The following is a 14,440-nucleotide window of genomic DNA, read 5'->3' as shown; positions in this document are numbered from 1 at the left end:
TCAGCCGTTTCTACCAACGAGGCTTCCATAAAAACTCAGAGAGGGGGGTTCAGAGCTTCCACGTAGCAGAGTCCTGGGAGGCTCTCCAAGAGTGCACAACCAGAGGGCATGGCGGCTCGTGCCCTCACATTCCTCACGCTGAGCATCTCTTTATCAGCACCTGCCATCATATCCGGTATGATAAATGGCTGTTTGTGTTTCCCTGAGTTCCATAGTGTCTCAGACAAAATAATTAGACCCAAGAAGGGTGAGAAGTTAAACTGCTTTTTACAGTCATGTGATCTAAGGCAAAAGAAAACAAACAAAAGCCCACATGGACTTTGCAGCTAGCCTATACAGTGAAGCAGAGATAGGGGCAGCCCTGGGGACCGGCCCTTCGCCCATAGGACCTGACAGCACTTGTAGGTACAGTGTCAGAACTAAACGGAATTAGAGGATCCCCAACTAGCATCTGCTGCGACGGAAGTCATTGCTGGCTTGCTGATGTCATGTGAGGGCACAGGCGTCTTCTGCTCAGGTGTGGTAATGCACACCTGTAAATGACAACTTGGGAAATAGTATCATGGCAGATTGGAGGCCAGCCTGGTTTACATTGCAGAACTCTGTCTCAAACAAACGAACAAACAAACGTCTTCTGCATTGATTGTTGTGGGTTCTGAGAGAAGAGGAGAAACCTATTCATGGATAGTTTTTCCAATACAGTAGTTTTACTCTAGTGTCAAAGAGAGTACAAATAATGAAAACTGGAACAGATTACATGAAATTAAACCAATCAGAAATCAAAATGTTTACAAATGTGATATATGATATTACTGTTGTCCTATGTGAAGCTGACTACACAGGCACGATAAAGTGACAAAAACAGATTTGGCTTCCCACTTGAAGCAAGGGAACACACCATCTGGAATCTCTCAAGAGACATTTCCTAGACAATGGGAAACAAGAGAAGCCTGGCTATCCTAGCCTGTTGTCTGCAGTTTCTAAGGCTGGAGGCGGGGAACTCAAATGGACCCCAGCGTCTCCCATGGGACTAAGTAATGGAGCTCGGAGTTAAGTTTCTAAAGCCTAAAACCACAGAGACAAGCAGAAAGGGAAAAGCCTGCAGAGAGGTGTGCAAGAATGGGCGCCAGCCAACCATGCCTGAGGTCAGCGACGTTCCAAAAAGGGGTTAAAGTTCACACAGGCTGGGGTAAGGAGCTCCCCACCATCCAGACCTCCAAACCCCAAAACAAGAGCTTCTAAATCGTTGGGGATAGAGAAAAATCATCAAAGGTTTTTACCTCTAAAGTCAGCCTGCTTAACCTAAAACCAAATGCTTCCCTGCTCTGCCAGGCAAAGCTGAAAACAAGTCATAGCCAATAATACCTGAGAGCCAGTCTAGAACTCCCAGCTGGTTGGCTTTCTGTCAACTTGGCACAAGCTAGTCACCTAGGAGGGGGTATCTCAGTTAAGCTAGGACTGTGGGGAAGTCTGTGGGGGCATTTTCTTGATTAGTGACTGAGGTGGGAGGGCCCAGCACACGACTGTGGGTGGTGCCACCCTTGGGCAGATGGTCCTGGTGTGCTAAGAAAACAGGCTGAGCAGGTCAGTAAGCAGCGCTCCTCCACGGCCTAGGCTCCCGCTCCTGCCTCCAGGTCCTCAGCAAGCACATGACGAAAGAAACCCTTTCCTCCCCAAGTTGCTTTTGGTTGTGGTGTTTCACCAGCAACAGAAACCCTGACTAAGACACCAGGCAAGCAAAGGAACAGAGAAACAGAAGGTACAATGGCCAAAACCGTCCATGACACAGACCTATAACACTATTTACGTGTAAATAGTGTACACAAGTAAGACATTCTGCACACACTGCTACAGGAAGGGAACAGCTAAAATAAAAGGGAAGCGTAAGGTAATTCAGCTGAGTTAACTCCTTTAAAACTACTGCTTACAGCAAGAAAGCAATGGAATAGAGACAGCACCACAGCACCGCCTACCTGGCTACTGATTATCAAATCTGAGCATTTTCTGAAGCCTTCCGCCTCCACTCCCAGATCAATAGTGAACACTGAACTCTCTGGAGGGCCAGTCTTCCTCACACTTCAAAACTAGCTGTGTAAGGCTTTGACACAGACTCAGAAAAACTAACAATTTTTAGTTAGAAAATTCTAAAAATAAATTGTAATTATTTTAAATGTATATAGTTTTTATAATCATTACATAATTGTATTTATATTTGTATAATTTATATACTTTATGTATTGATAATTTATTATATATAACATACATTGTATATGATAATATATTTTATATAGTATATACTAAATAATTTCTGTTTTATAAATATATATTTATTTTATATATTATGATTATATAATTTTTAGCAATTACATATTATGTTCTACCTCATAACTCTGTTCAGTAAAGCAGACATTACAAAAACTTAAGAATCATGAAGTTACCAGCTATCAAAACCTACTTCCAGGGCTGGAGAGATGGCTCAGCAGCTAAGAACACTGACTGCTCTTCCTAAAGTTCTGGGTTTGGTTCCCAGAACCCATAGTGAGGGTGACAAAACTCTAACTCCAGACCCAGGGATCCAACACCCTCTCTTGGCATTGTGCACACACATTGCACAGACATACTTTCAGATAAAAACGTCCATGAACACTAACCAAAATGAAAATAAGTGTAAGCCCACTTCTGAGTCCTACCTTTAAGGTTTTGTAGGCACTGCTCATGGTGGTCACCCGGTGATTGGAATGATTCCCACCCAACTTACAGAGGTGGCAGACAGGCCTTCTGCACAGTTCACAGTACATGTTTATTCTCTCTGTCTCATGCTCTGGGCACATTAAAATCTGTTGAATAAAAACATACGACAGTTAAAGATCTAGGTTTCAAGTAGCTTAGGTCTCCCGACACAAATATTTGCTATGTGAAATAAAGAGCTATGTAGGTAAATAGAAGGATAAAAATAAAAATATGTCACATGAAAACCCTAGAATTACCATTTTCAAATCTGAGAGTTCAAATGATTAACACACAGACATTATTTCCCCTAAACTTGGTGAGAAGAATGTTCATTCCCACTGGCCTCAAATAGACAGAATGCTTGAACAAGCTAGAGAAGCATACTCACCACACACAACTTCTTACTGAGCACCTCTGTAAGCTATCAGAGAACCACGGGAGAATCTATGGCCTGATTCTCCATTCAAGCCTGTTGCTAAGAGGGCTCTGGAGGGCTTTGTGATGTAAGCACCCACATGGCAGGCCAGCTCCACAAGCCACACACTCACTGCCCAGCAGCATCTCCTAAGGAAACCGCACTTGTGCTTACTCTATGAACTCATAGATGCATTTGAGATTGTACATAAAATACTATTTCTACTCAGAAGCAAGTGTTCAGGTAGTACGCTGATGAGACTGGATGCTAGGCAACTTTAACTGGTTTGACATATTAAGGAAAAAAAAAAGACCAATGTGCCAAGTCCTACAACCAATATTGTTACAGGGAGGGGCAAAAGTAGAAAAACTTCAATGTTTCAGAATGTTCAGTTCCTAATTCTCCTAAGAATATATATCTTTTAAAGTAGAAAAATGTCAGCTTCCAGTAGGAAGAGGTACAGTGAGTTCACTACAGGTGAATATTTAGCATGAGGAACGTCTCTGAAGAGTTGCACTACCCTGGCTGACATAGGTAGCTTGAAGGGAGTTATTATTTTTCCTGATACAGCTTATTCATGTGCCTTTTGTTTACTCACCAGTATTTCATAGCTGCAGATAACAAGCTTATGGCTGATTTGCACCCCAAATTCTACAAAATATTTAACTTATAAGAGCCTAGCCCTAGTGTAACTCATTAGCATGTGTCCTTTCCTAATAGAATCGTACCGATGAAATCTTGTAAATGAAACACTGAAACTTTTGAAATCATACATGTTTTTAAAAAGCCAATGCCCTTGAGCAGTTAGGGTGAGACAAACATCATAACAGAGAATTCAATGGTTGATAGATCTGTTATGAGACCAACTGTTTTGAGAAAAAGGGTCTTTCAGAATGGGGACAAAGAAATACCTTCATTTTAATCTTTTAGGCCTGTGTTACGGAAGGAATGTTTGGTGGATATTTTGCAATGATTTTTTTTAAGATTTCAATTATTTTAAATTATTTGTATGCCTGTGTCTGTGTTAGGTGTGTAAACATTAGTGTTCACATTAGGAGGACAGAAGCCAGAGTTGGATCCCTTGAGCCTGCAACTACATCTGGCTGATTCTGAGCAACGCCATGTGGGTGGTGGGAACCAAACTTGGGTCCTCTGTTAAGAGTAGCAGGCAGCCGGGCGGTGGTGGCTCACGCCTTTAATCCCAGCACTTGGGAGGCAGAGGCAGGTGGATCTCTGTGAGTTCGAGGCCAGGCTGGACCGACAGCCTCCAAAACAATACAGAGAAACCCTGTCTCGGAACTGGGATTGGCATGTAAAACAAGCTATTTAAAATTAAAATAAAAAATGATAAAATAAAAAAAAACCAAAAAAAAAGAGAAGCAGGCAATCTTACCACTGAGCTGCCTCTCCAACTCCAAAATAGCTTTGAGATTTACATATGAAATTATTACAAATTAAAGGCTTATGATTAAGAATACTATTATATTTTCATATTCATACAGTTATTAAATTATAAAGAACAGCTTTATGCCAGGCAATGGTGGTAGACACCTTTAATCCCAGCACTTGGGAGGCAGCAGGCGAATTTCTGAGTTTGAAGGCAACCTAGTCTACAGAGAGAGTTCTAGAACAGCCAAGGCTACATGGAGAAACTGTCTTGAAAAAAAATAGGAACAATAACATCAACATTAAAAGTATCCATGCTGGGAGGTGGTGGCACATGAATCATTTTACTCATCACAGATCATAGAACATGAACTTCTTGTGGGATTTATTAAACAAATAACCCAGAAACCTAGCTAACTAAAACTGTCACAACGGTGTTATCCAATCAAATCTTCCGGTCTGTAGATTCTTGGCAATTTCTCCCATGATATTTGGTACCCTAACTTACCTTGGGTCTGAAATTGGTGGTGGGACCCACATACTCATGCTGCGCTTTTACAGTACCCCAAGGATGATAGATTTTGAAGCATTCATTGCAGTAGCTTGCACTACAGTCCATGCAACTCTTCGTAGATTCCTGGGGGGGTGGTTTACATAGGTCACACATAATGGCTGTGGCTGCCCTGGCGGCCTGCCGGTATCTCTCGACAATTGTTTCCAAAGTGAAATTTCGAAACAGACCGCTGACTCCTCGCTCTCCAAGATCCACATCATGCTCACAGCCCGGACAAGGAAACGTAGTTGGTCTTGGGGTCAGTGAATTGCGCTTCCAGCCTGTGTAGTTAGCAAGGCTTCATTTAGTTACAGCATAAGTGATGAAAATGAAGAGACATGTTTTAGAAAATCTCTATGATAACAACTATTTCAAGTGCCTCCATATGTATTCTGAAAATGCTTTTTTTGAAACAACTATTTTTACTTGGTACATAAAAGACAAGTTCAAATTACTAAAAGTTATCATCGAGAAAAAATAATCTGTAATAAATTGCAGATAAACCTGTATTAAGCTAAACACAGACTTCATAGAGTAGTCTTTCTTCGAGAGTATTTTATATAATTAAGACCTCTAGCTAATTTCATACTCAAAGTGATAAAGTGAATACCATCTTAGCTGAGTAGGAAGAAATGGGGTACATGGAAAAGCAGGCATCCTTAAACAGGGCCCATGACTCAGCATGCTCACTGCAATCCCAGTGACTATCTGAAACTGCAAAATTGTCCACATATGCATTGTGTTTCTGGTTAGTGCGTACGTTCGTCACACACTCAAAGGAATAAGGTGGTCACAAGTTTTAAGAACCATCGCAATAGGATGTCTCCCACTGTAGCATTGTTTTATCTGGGAAGGCTCGGCAGGAAAGGCCAGAAGGTCATTGAATGCAATGTAAAGAAAAGTGAAGAACTCATTCACGACCTAGAGCTTAGTAACTTTAAGAGGGACCAACCATGGGACCTGAAACAAAGAATCATTAAAATTACTTAATTCAGTACCAAGATACATTACATATGATTTTGTAATATATAAAATACAATAAATGACCTTAAGCATTGGATTTTTTGTTGTTGTTCAGTGTTGTCAAGAAACCAAAGTATGGCAGACCTTACCTTATGGTTCAGAGAAATTCGAAGCTGTCTGCTTAACACAGGTGGATGAATACGTGCTTAAACCTTTCTTAGAGTATGAAATCTCAGTTGCTTACAAAACAGCTTCCATAATATACAAAGGAACTTCTTAATCTCCAGCATTCTTTTATACTCCAGTGCCAAAAACTGATTGGTAAGTTCGGCATATTCTATTTGGTAAAGGTCTTTACATAGCTACATTAATATTGCCCTTGAAATGACTGTCATCTAAAAAGAACACTTTAAAAGACGCCTCATGTGACATCACAATAAGTGAAACTTAAGAGGAAGTCCAAAGTATTCTTTATAATCATGACTTATGGCATGCAATGTGTCCCTGAACTTCAAAGCACAAAATATAACAAGCATGCACAGCATTGTTAATATTCCCATGTAATGACATGTTCACCTTAACATTTTAAGCCATGAATCATATAAAAGGAAACTTCCGACAAACTTGAAAATCCTACTCGATATATTCCTGTAGTAATTTTTAAACATGCAATGCAGTCCAAGATGTTTCACACCACAGCAGGCATGTAATGAAATAAGCGCAAGGCTAATTAAAAAACAAAACAAAACAAAGCACACACATGTCAAAAAAACAAACAAACAAGCCAAACAGTTCTGGAAGTGAAATGATGCAGTGGTCAAGTTTAACCAAGTGGAAATTCACGTGTAATTACATCCGTCTGCATGTCACCTAGACGGTGGACACATAAGTGAATGAATAACCAATCTTAGTGGTTCATGTGAAAAACAATGACCTATCCCAGGTTTTGTGAAGGTTGTGGCCAATTAAGTAGTGATACGAAATAAAATTAATCATGAAAATTAACCATGCTTTAACATGTATGCTGGTGACACCCAAAGTTTGGTTGTTTTCATATTTAGAAATGCCAAAAGGTTCCCTTTTCTATATTCCTCTGCTATCTTAATTTTATGGATATTGCAACCAAAACAGTGAAACTTTAATTATCTTACATTTCAATGCCATTTGGCCTTCTGGACCTTTGAATAAGAAAGTTGACTTCATTACATTGTCCTTTTAGTCCGGTGTTAGGCTCCCCCCCCCATGAGGTTTTGGATATCCTTAGGGTTGTCATTCTTTATATGAATATAATACTTTATGAAAATGAAGCTAAAGGCATATGACAGATGAAATGAAATTTAGCACTCATAAAGAGATTTGAGAGCCTCGTGGGATCAGTTTAGAAAAACAGTCACAATACTTATTTGGGTAAGTTCCCTGAAAACTAGTCAGGTCTTAAATTCGTCATTTAATCTCAAGAGAATCAACTGGCAGCACATTCCAAACCGCTGCAGCTGTACCCTCTCCCAGGCAGCGGCTGTAAGAATGTCCTGTTCTTACTGCCTGCACCACTTGTGGGATATGCCACCAGTTGGACTTCACAGAAAGTGAGAGGAACAGAAAAGGGTTAACATTTCCCTAACCAACGGTATCACCAAAATTTGACCAAAAAGTGTCAATTTTACACAAAAGGTCAACTGGAATGGGAAAAAAGGTAGGCTGAAATGTTTCACATAGAATCACAGATTCCAAAAGCCTAAACAGCTATATGTGTACGACCCACAAATGGGTAAGACCTCCACGTTAAAACACTCACAGGAAAAAAACACTAACAACAAAGAAAAGACATGATATGCATAAACCATGCAGAGTATACACTACAAAAATTGACAAGTTTAGACAAAAAATTTAACATTTATTTAACCTTACCAATGTAGCATGTTCAGTTACATTACAGACTACATAAATGTAAAAAGATTTTTTTAGGTACCAGATACTAAAAAACAAAATTGTGTTGTGTATATATACAGGAATCATTTTGACACACATCCCTTAAGAACATCAGAACTTGCATCATGCCAGTACAATTTGTTTACTTTCTATATAAATTTGAAGACTTGACCACTGGTGTTAGAGAAACTCCAGACACATAAGAGAATGTAAGTCTAACACCACGCTGCCTGCGGCCACAAAAGCAATAAAGCGCTTTTTCTACCTCTCCACCCCAGAGATCTCCGCTGTGATGCTGTGAAGAATGAGCAGAAGGCTGGATTTAGAATTCCATTCCAAAGAGAACACTCACGACTTGTCAACAAAAGACAAAACACTGTGTCCTGCACAGAATATGGTTATTGAATCAACTGTAAACATGAGGTTTTCCTGACACACAGGGTGTTTATAAAGCAGCAATATAAAACAGTCGATCAATCATATGAAATTCAGCTGTACCATTGCTGGCCAGCACTTGGGAGACATACACTTTGCCCTACAACTTCAGCTCCGTTAGAAAAACAAAGTAAATTCAAGTATCTTTTGACTTTTTACTGAGCTAAAAAACAAAGTTATCAAAAGATTATTAAAATTCATTACCTCTGATAACAGGAAAATATGAATTGGAGGGAAAGATGACACACATATGACCAGATATATAAAACAAGACAGTTTTTCTGTTTACAAACCTGAATATATAATTGACATATACACAGACACCTTATCCTTTCAATGTACCCTTTCATTAAAAGTCCTTTAAATGTATAAGGCAATATTACCCCAATGAAATAAATGAGCCACAGCACAATGTATTTTTAAATTTTCTAGTAGCCACAATAAAAGTTGAGAAAAATGTGAAATTAGTAATGATATTAACCCACTATATCCAAGATATCACCTCAAATGTAGTAAGTGTAAAAAGTATTAAATCTCTACCTGTGCTATTCTAATAGGCATTTCATATTTACAACACATCAATTGGAAAAATTTTATACTGGACAGCCTAGGGTCTAAACCTTTAGTAAAAATCCAAAGGTAAAAGGTAATTTTTAGTGAATCAGTGATGACAAATTTAAGGACCATCTTCTAGATGGTCACCAGTTTTAAACAGCCAGGTGTCATTGTATTGCAGATACAAGAATACCTTTTGTTTGTGGGCAAAAATGATAAGACACACTTAAAAAGGAAGCCAGAAACCCAGTCCATAGCGATGGATATAGGAGGAAAATGTGCACACTGCTTTCTAAATAGTGACTGGCTTTCAAAGAACAATGCATGATCTGGTGGTTAAGAGTACTTATTGTTCTTGCAGAAGACCCAGATTCGATTCCCAGCATCCACATAGCAGTTTCGAACCATCTGTAACTCAAGTCCTAGAGAATGCAACACTCTCTTCAGACCTCTTCTGATACCAGGCACACATGTGCACAGATATAACAAGCAGGCAAAACACATGTGGTGCACATACATAACATGCAGGAAAAATACTCATATATTGAAATGAAGTGTGTATGTGTGTGTGTTATTTTACTCTGATGGAGTAGGTACATGGATATAAATACTGAACAAAGAGACTCCATTGCATAAGTCAGGCCACAAAAAGATGACACTTTAACTGCAGCTTAGAAAGATGCTTTTCTGAGAAACTCACAAGATTGAAAAGTGACCCCTGTCCTGTCAGTGAGAAAAGCTGAGGAGAATAGACAAAAGGCTTAAAGAGGAAACCTCAAAGCCCAAACCGCCTAGAGTGAAAGCTCTGAAGTCTGGATTTCTGGACTCACACATACTTCCTAGTTTAAAGCCACACTTAACATGAGGCTATGGTCACCACTGATCTTAAAAGAATTTCAGCAGCATCTATAATTTAAGTTAACTTTGGTCTATATCATCCCTGCAATAACTGTTCAGAGGCAACACTATCTTGATAAGAGACAAGATAAATATTGAGCTATGATACACATACAAAATACATGCTAGGTGTCATTAGATCTTCCATACATTACTGCAGAATTCTAGTACTCACAAGGGTCAGACCCTTATTTTTGGGAGTGGGTAAGTTCCCAAGCATCCTAGGATGTCCTTGATACCATAGATCCTCCTCCCTCCACCCACCATGGGCTGGTGTACAGGCGTGTACCACCATGCCCTGCCAAAACATTTTTTTAAAGAATTTCAAATGGTTGAAGAAAATAAAATTCTCAGGTAGAATGATATCACATGATTTGATCTAATCTAAAAGTTCTCTAAGGACTAGAGACATGGCTCAGCAGTTAAGAGCACTGACTGCTCTTCCAGAGGACCTGGGTTTCATTCCCAGCACCCACATGATGGTTCACAACCTACTATACGCTAGACCCAGGGGATCTAATGCCATCTTCTGGCTTCAGCAGATACTGCAGCCACAGGGTACACAGACATACACTGAAACACACACACACACAAGACAGTAAACTCTCAAAAATAAAAAAAGTTTTAGAAGTAACCACCATGTAGTCCCATTCTGCAGTATCTATTTGCACATTCACTTGATAGATGTTTCCCTGGTACTTCAATAGTTCATTACTCTACCATTATCAAGGACATCACAGAGTTTGAATATATCACCTAAAATAAAGACACAGTAAGCATTTTAGCATAAAGTTAGTATTCAATGTCCAACTTAAGAACCTGTCAAAAACAAAGTTCATTTTGGCATTTTAAATGGCAACTACTGTCTTAACTTGTCCACTTGGAAAAATATAACAGTAATTTCCCTTCCACAGTTATAAATGAACCTCTATAAGTTCTCCCTGCCCCACCCAGGCAGGGTGCATCACCCCAGCTTTTCCCACATACCTGGTCTGCTAATTTTGTCAATTTTATCCATGCTAGGGGAGGTTAGCCGAAGTCGAGGGCTGCTCGGATTGGAGTTGTCTGAGGCCACATCATTGAATGAGTCATCGAGAGACAGTAAGAGCTCTTTCACACACTTATGGCAGATACTGTGCTGGCAAGGGAGAATCAGCGGGTGTGTAAACAGCTCCTTGCATGCTGGGCAAATAAGCTCCTTTTCGATATTCTTAATAGTCACCTTAAAATGAGAGCCGAAAGCCAGAGTCAGAAACTCTCAGTGGGTAAGTATGGCAGCATGATCGTTCGTCTTGGGTGACTACCTGTGCTTGTTTTTCCAAAGGAGAATTGAGAAACAGACCTTAAAAATCTGAATTTCCCTGTGACTTCTGTCTTAGGGTTTCTACTGCTGTGAGAAGAGACACCATGACCACAGCAACTCTTATAAAGTGAAATACTTGATTGGGCCTGGCTTGCAATTTCAGAGGTTAAGCCCATTATCTTTATGGCAGCGTGCAGACAGACATGGTGCTGGAGAAGGAGCTGAGAGTTCTACATCTCCATCAGCAGGCAACAGGAAGGGAACTGTCACGATGGGCGTGGCCTGAGCATATAAGAGACCTCAAAGTCCACTTCCACAGTGACATACCTCCTCCCACAAGGCCACATCTCCTAGTAGTGTGCCGCTCCTTATGGGACAAGCATTCAAACACATTGATTATGGAGGCCATATCTATTCAAATCGCCACAACTATGAAATTCTATGCCACCACACTCCCTTTAATATACAAGGCATGGGATTAAGAACTAAAGGTACAAGAGAAAAGAAAGTAAAACGCAAGACAAAAGTTAGTATAAAAAAATTAGAGATCCATATTCTATCAAAAACCACAGGCCCCAGTAAAATTCTAAAAGTGATACTTTTCAATTAAAACAAGTTTTCACTATGATACCAACCATACTTAATGCATTAACTCCATGATTGCCAAATGTAACTCCAAGATTGCCAAATAGCAAGAGCTGACAAAAATAAACGAACACCCAGGCTAAGCCAGTGTGTTCAGGAAATCCTAACTAAATTCTATTTACAAGCTGGGTAGCAAAAAAAATTCTACATTAAATTTAACCAGGTGCTTTAACTGTAATGCTGCTAAAATGCTTTAGGCTCTGTGCTCCATATCCAAGTAGTTATCATAAAAGCACCTCATTAAATATTAATATTATTAAATTAATAGTAAAAGGGTGGAGAGGACTAGAAGACACCATCCCAAGAGCTTCCTTCAAGCCTATGGAAATTCATTATTTCACCATTTTAAATGAGACACACTCTGGGCTCACAGATAAAAGGTTTGATGACTTCATACGGTTTTTCATCTATCACCTATACAGGTTTTTTTTTTTTAACTGAGGAGGGTAGGCTTTTCAATTTCTATAATTACTGCTGGCATCCTGAGATTTTAATGACAAGCCAACATTTTTAAAAGAACTTAATCTTATACAATCAGTCCATCTATTAGAAATATATAGAAAGTTTTAGTTTGGTTGGTTGGTTTTGGTTTTTCATGAAAGTTTCCCCATGTAGCCCTGACTGTCCTCGAACTCAGAGACCCACCTGGCTTTGCCTGTCGAGTGCTGGGTTAAAAGGTGGTCAGAAAGAAAAATTAATTCACTTGTTTAAATGAGATAAAAGTGTATGCTAATCCATTTCCCCCCGCTGGTGACACAAGGGCTTTAATAAACCCTGACAATGTCGCGGCACACACACCTGGCTTGATCACTGCCAGCAGATCTTTAATGCAGTGTCTCGTGAGGCATCACAACTGTTTAAAAAGACCCACAGCATGCTGTGATCTTAACAAACCTGGAAACAAGACGGCCACACCCACAACGTGCACCCAAGGTTACTGGAGATTCACCCAGTATCACATTAATTCAAAGGAAAAGGCTGTTCTGACTGCTCAAAATAGATTCTTGTCCCGTTTTACGTATAAACAATACCATCAGTAAAGCTGCACCTCCTACAGGACTTTCTAAAAATCATTTCCTTTTTCCCCCTTGCGCCTAAATCATGATTACACTGGATATAAAGTAATTCTCAAAAGAAAAATCGGTCTTTTTTTTTTTTTTTTAATCCTTTGAGCTAAAACCGGGAGCAATGTTATGCGAAAGCTCACTCAAGCAGAGGAAACTTCAGGAGACCTGCCTACCCGACCGCGTCAAAGAAAAGGCTCGCACCGCACAGCCGCAGGGGCCCTGGCCCCGCCCAGCGAGCAGGAGACTCTGCTCCCAGCCGGCGACAGGCACCGCCGGGGTCCAGGAGGGACTCGAGCGCCCCTCGGGGATCCGAACAAAGGGCGGCACGCTGGGGCCACGCGCCCCCCTCTCTAGCGCACAAGGCACCCCAACACTACTTCAGCAGACCGAACTCCGGCCGTAGGGAGTGCACAGCGTGGCCAGGTGCGCCTCTCCCACCCGTGGGACCCCAAGCCCGTCCCTCCCAAGGACAGAAGACGACGCGGGACGGTGGGACCGGCCCGGGGAGACGGCGAGGAGTCAGCGGGGCCGGCCGCCGCGCACCTGAGAGTCTGAGGCATCCCCCTCCATCGTAGCCCTCCGCCAGGTGTCATCAACTGCGGAGTCCCTACAAGGCACAGCCGGCCCGGGCAGGGTCTGGTGGGCGGGTCCCCGCGGCGGCCCGGGAGCCTCAGGTCCGACCGGAGGGCAAGCTGGTCAGCCAGATCCGGCCAGCGGCGAGGGACGGGCCGGCGCGGGCGAAAGCACGGGCGCGGGAGAGTGCGGTTGCTCCCTGCGAGGGCCCCGGGAGCCGCGAATCTCGGCCCGCTGCCGGCTGCGGCGGCGGCTCGCGCGGACTGCAGCTGGACCGGCCGCCAGGCGGAGACTGGGGCGGTGGCCTGGGGCGGGGCCGGGAGGGGCGGGGCCGTCGCCCGGGCAACGGCGCGGCCGCACAAAGGAGGCGGGGCTAGCTGAGGCGTGGCCAGGGAGAAGAGGGGCGGGATAGACGTTCGTAGCCGCCCCCTCTCGATGCTTTCGCTGGAGCGCCCGGTGCCTAAAGGGTAGGAGCGCGTCTCTGGGGCCGCAAGGGGCGCGCCCTGGCTCTGCGGCGCTTCTGTCCTTTTAACTTTTTTTCTGGGGACGTTCGCAAAGCGCGCGCGCTCGCGCGTAAACCCGCAGACCAGGGACGCTCCGATGCCCTGAACTGAACAGTGGGGATCAGGGCAAGTGAGCGAGATCCCGCCCCTCCTGTCGCCACCGCTATTCGGGCAGGCCTAGGGGAAGTTCCCGAGAGGGTCCCCCAATCTTCTCGCTTCGTCTCTTCATCTTACTTTCCCTGCTAGATTTGGTTTTTCGTGACGTCACATTCCCTGGCCACTGAGCACTTAAAATATGTTCCGTTTTCCGCTCAACCAGAGCTTGGTGCTGCACGCAATGAAGGAGCCCAGTGACACGGGGACAATCCGAGGGGCAGGGATCCCATCCCTGGGTGCTGGCCAAGGGTTGAAGCCCAGAGACTGCGGCAAAGCCCCCGCCCTAGTTCAGCTCACAACCACCTTGTGGTTTCGCATCTGAAGACAGAG

General features: G+C 42.4%; 1 protein-coding gene across 1 annotated transcript in view; it reads right to left on the bottom strand.

The window, feature by feature from the left end:
* Positions 1 to 13,738, bottom strand: part of Trim36 (tripartite motif containing 36) — a 35,141-nt gene extending 21,403 nt beyond the window's left edge. Inside the window, exons 1-4 of the mRNA XM_005069149.4 lie at positions 13,422 to 13,738; positions 10,851 to 11,085; positions 5,040 to 5,365; positions 2,691 to 2,837 (exon numbers count right to left, since the gene is read on the bottom strand). Of these exons, the coding sequence (XP_005069206.1) occupies positions 2,691 to 2,837; positions 5,040 to 5,365; positions 10,851 to 11,085; positions 13,422 to 13,448 (735 nt within the window). The 5' untranslated portion in view covers positions 13,449 to 13,738. The remainder of the gene's footprint in view (positions 1 to 2,690; positions 2,838 to 5,039; positions 5,366 to 10,850; positions 11,086 to 13,421) is intronic.
* Positions 13,739 to 14,440: the final 702 nt, after the last annotated feature.

Source organism: Mesocricetus auratus, unplaced genomic scaffold, assembly GCF_017639785.1.
Source record: "Mesocricetus auratus isolate SY011 unplaced genomic scaffold, BCM_Maur_2.0 Super-Scaffold_6730, whole genome shotgun sequence".
Lineage (NCBI taxonomy): Eukaryota > Metazoa > Chordata > Mammalia > Rodentia > Cricetidae > Mesocricetus > Mesocricetus auratus.
Note: the sequence above shows the minus strand (reverse complement) of the source record. Positions and strands in the feature narration are given on the sequence as shown.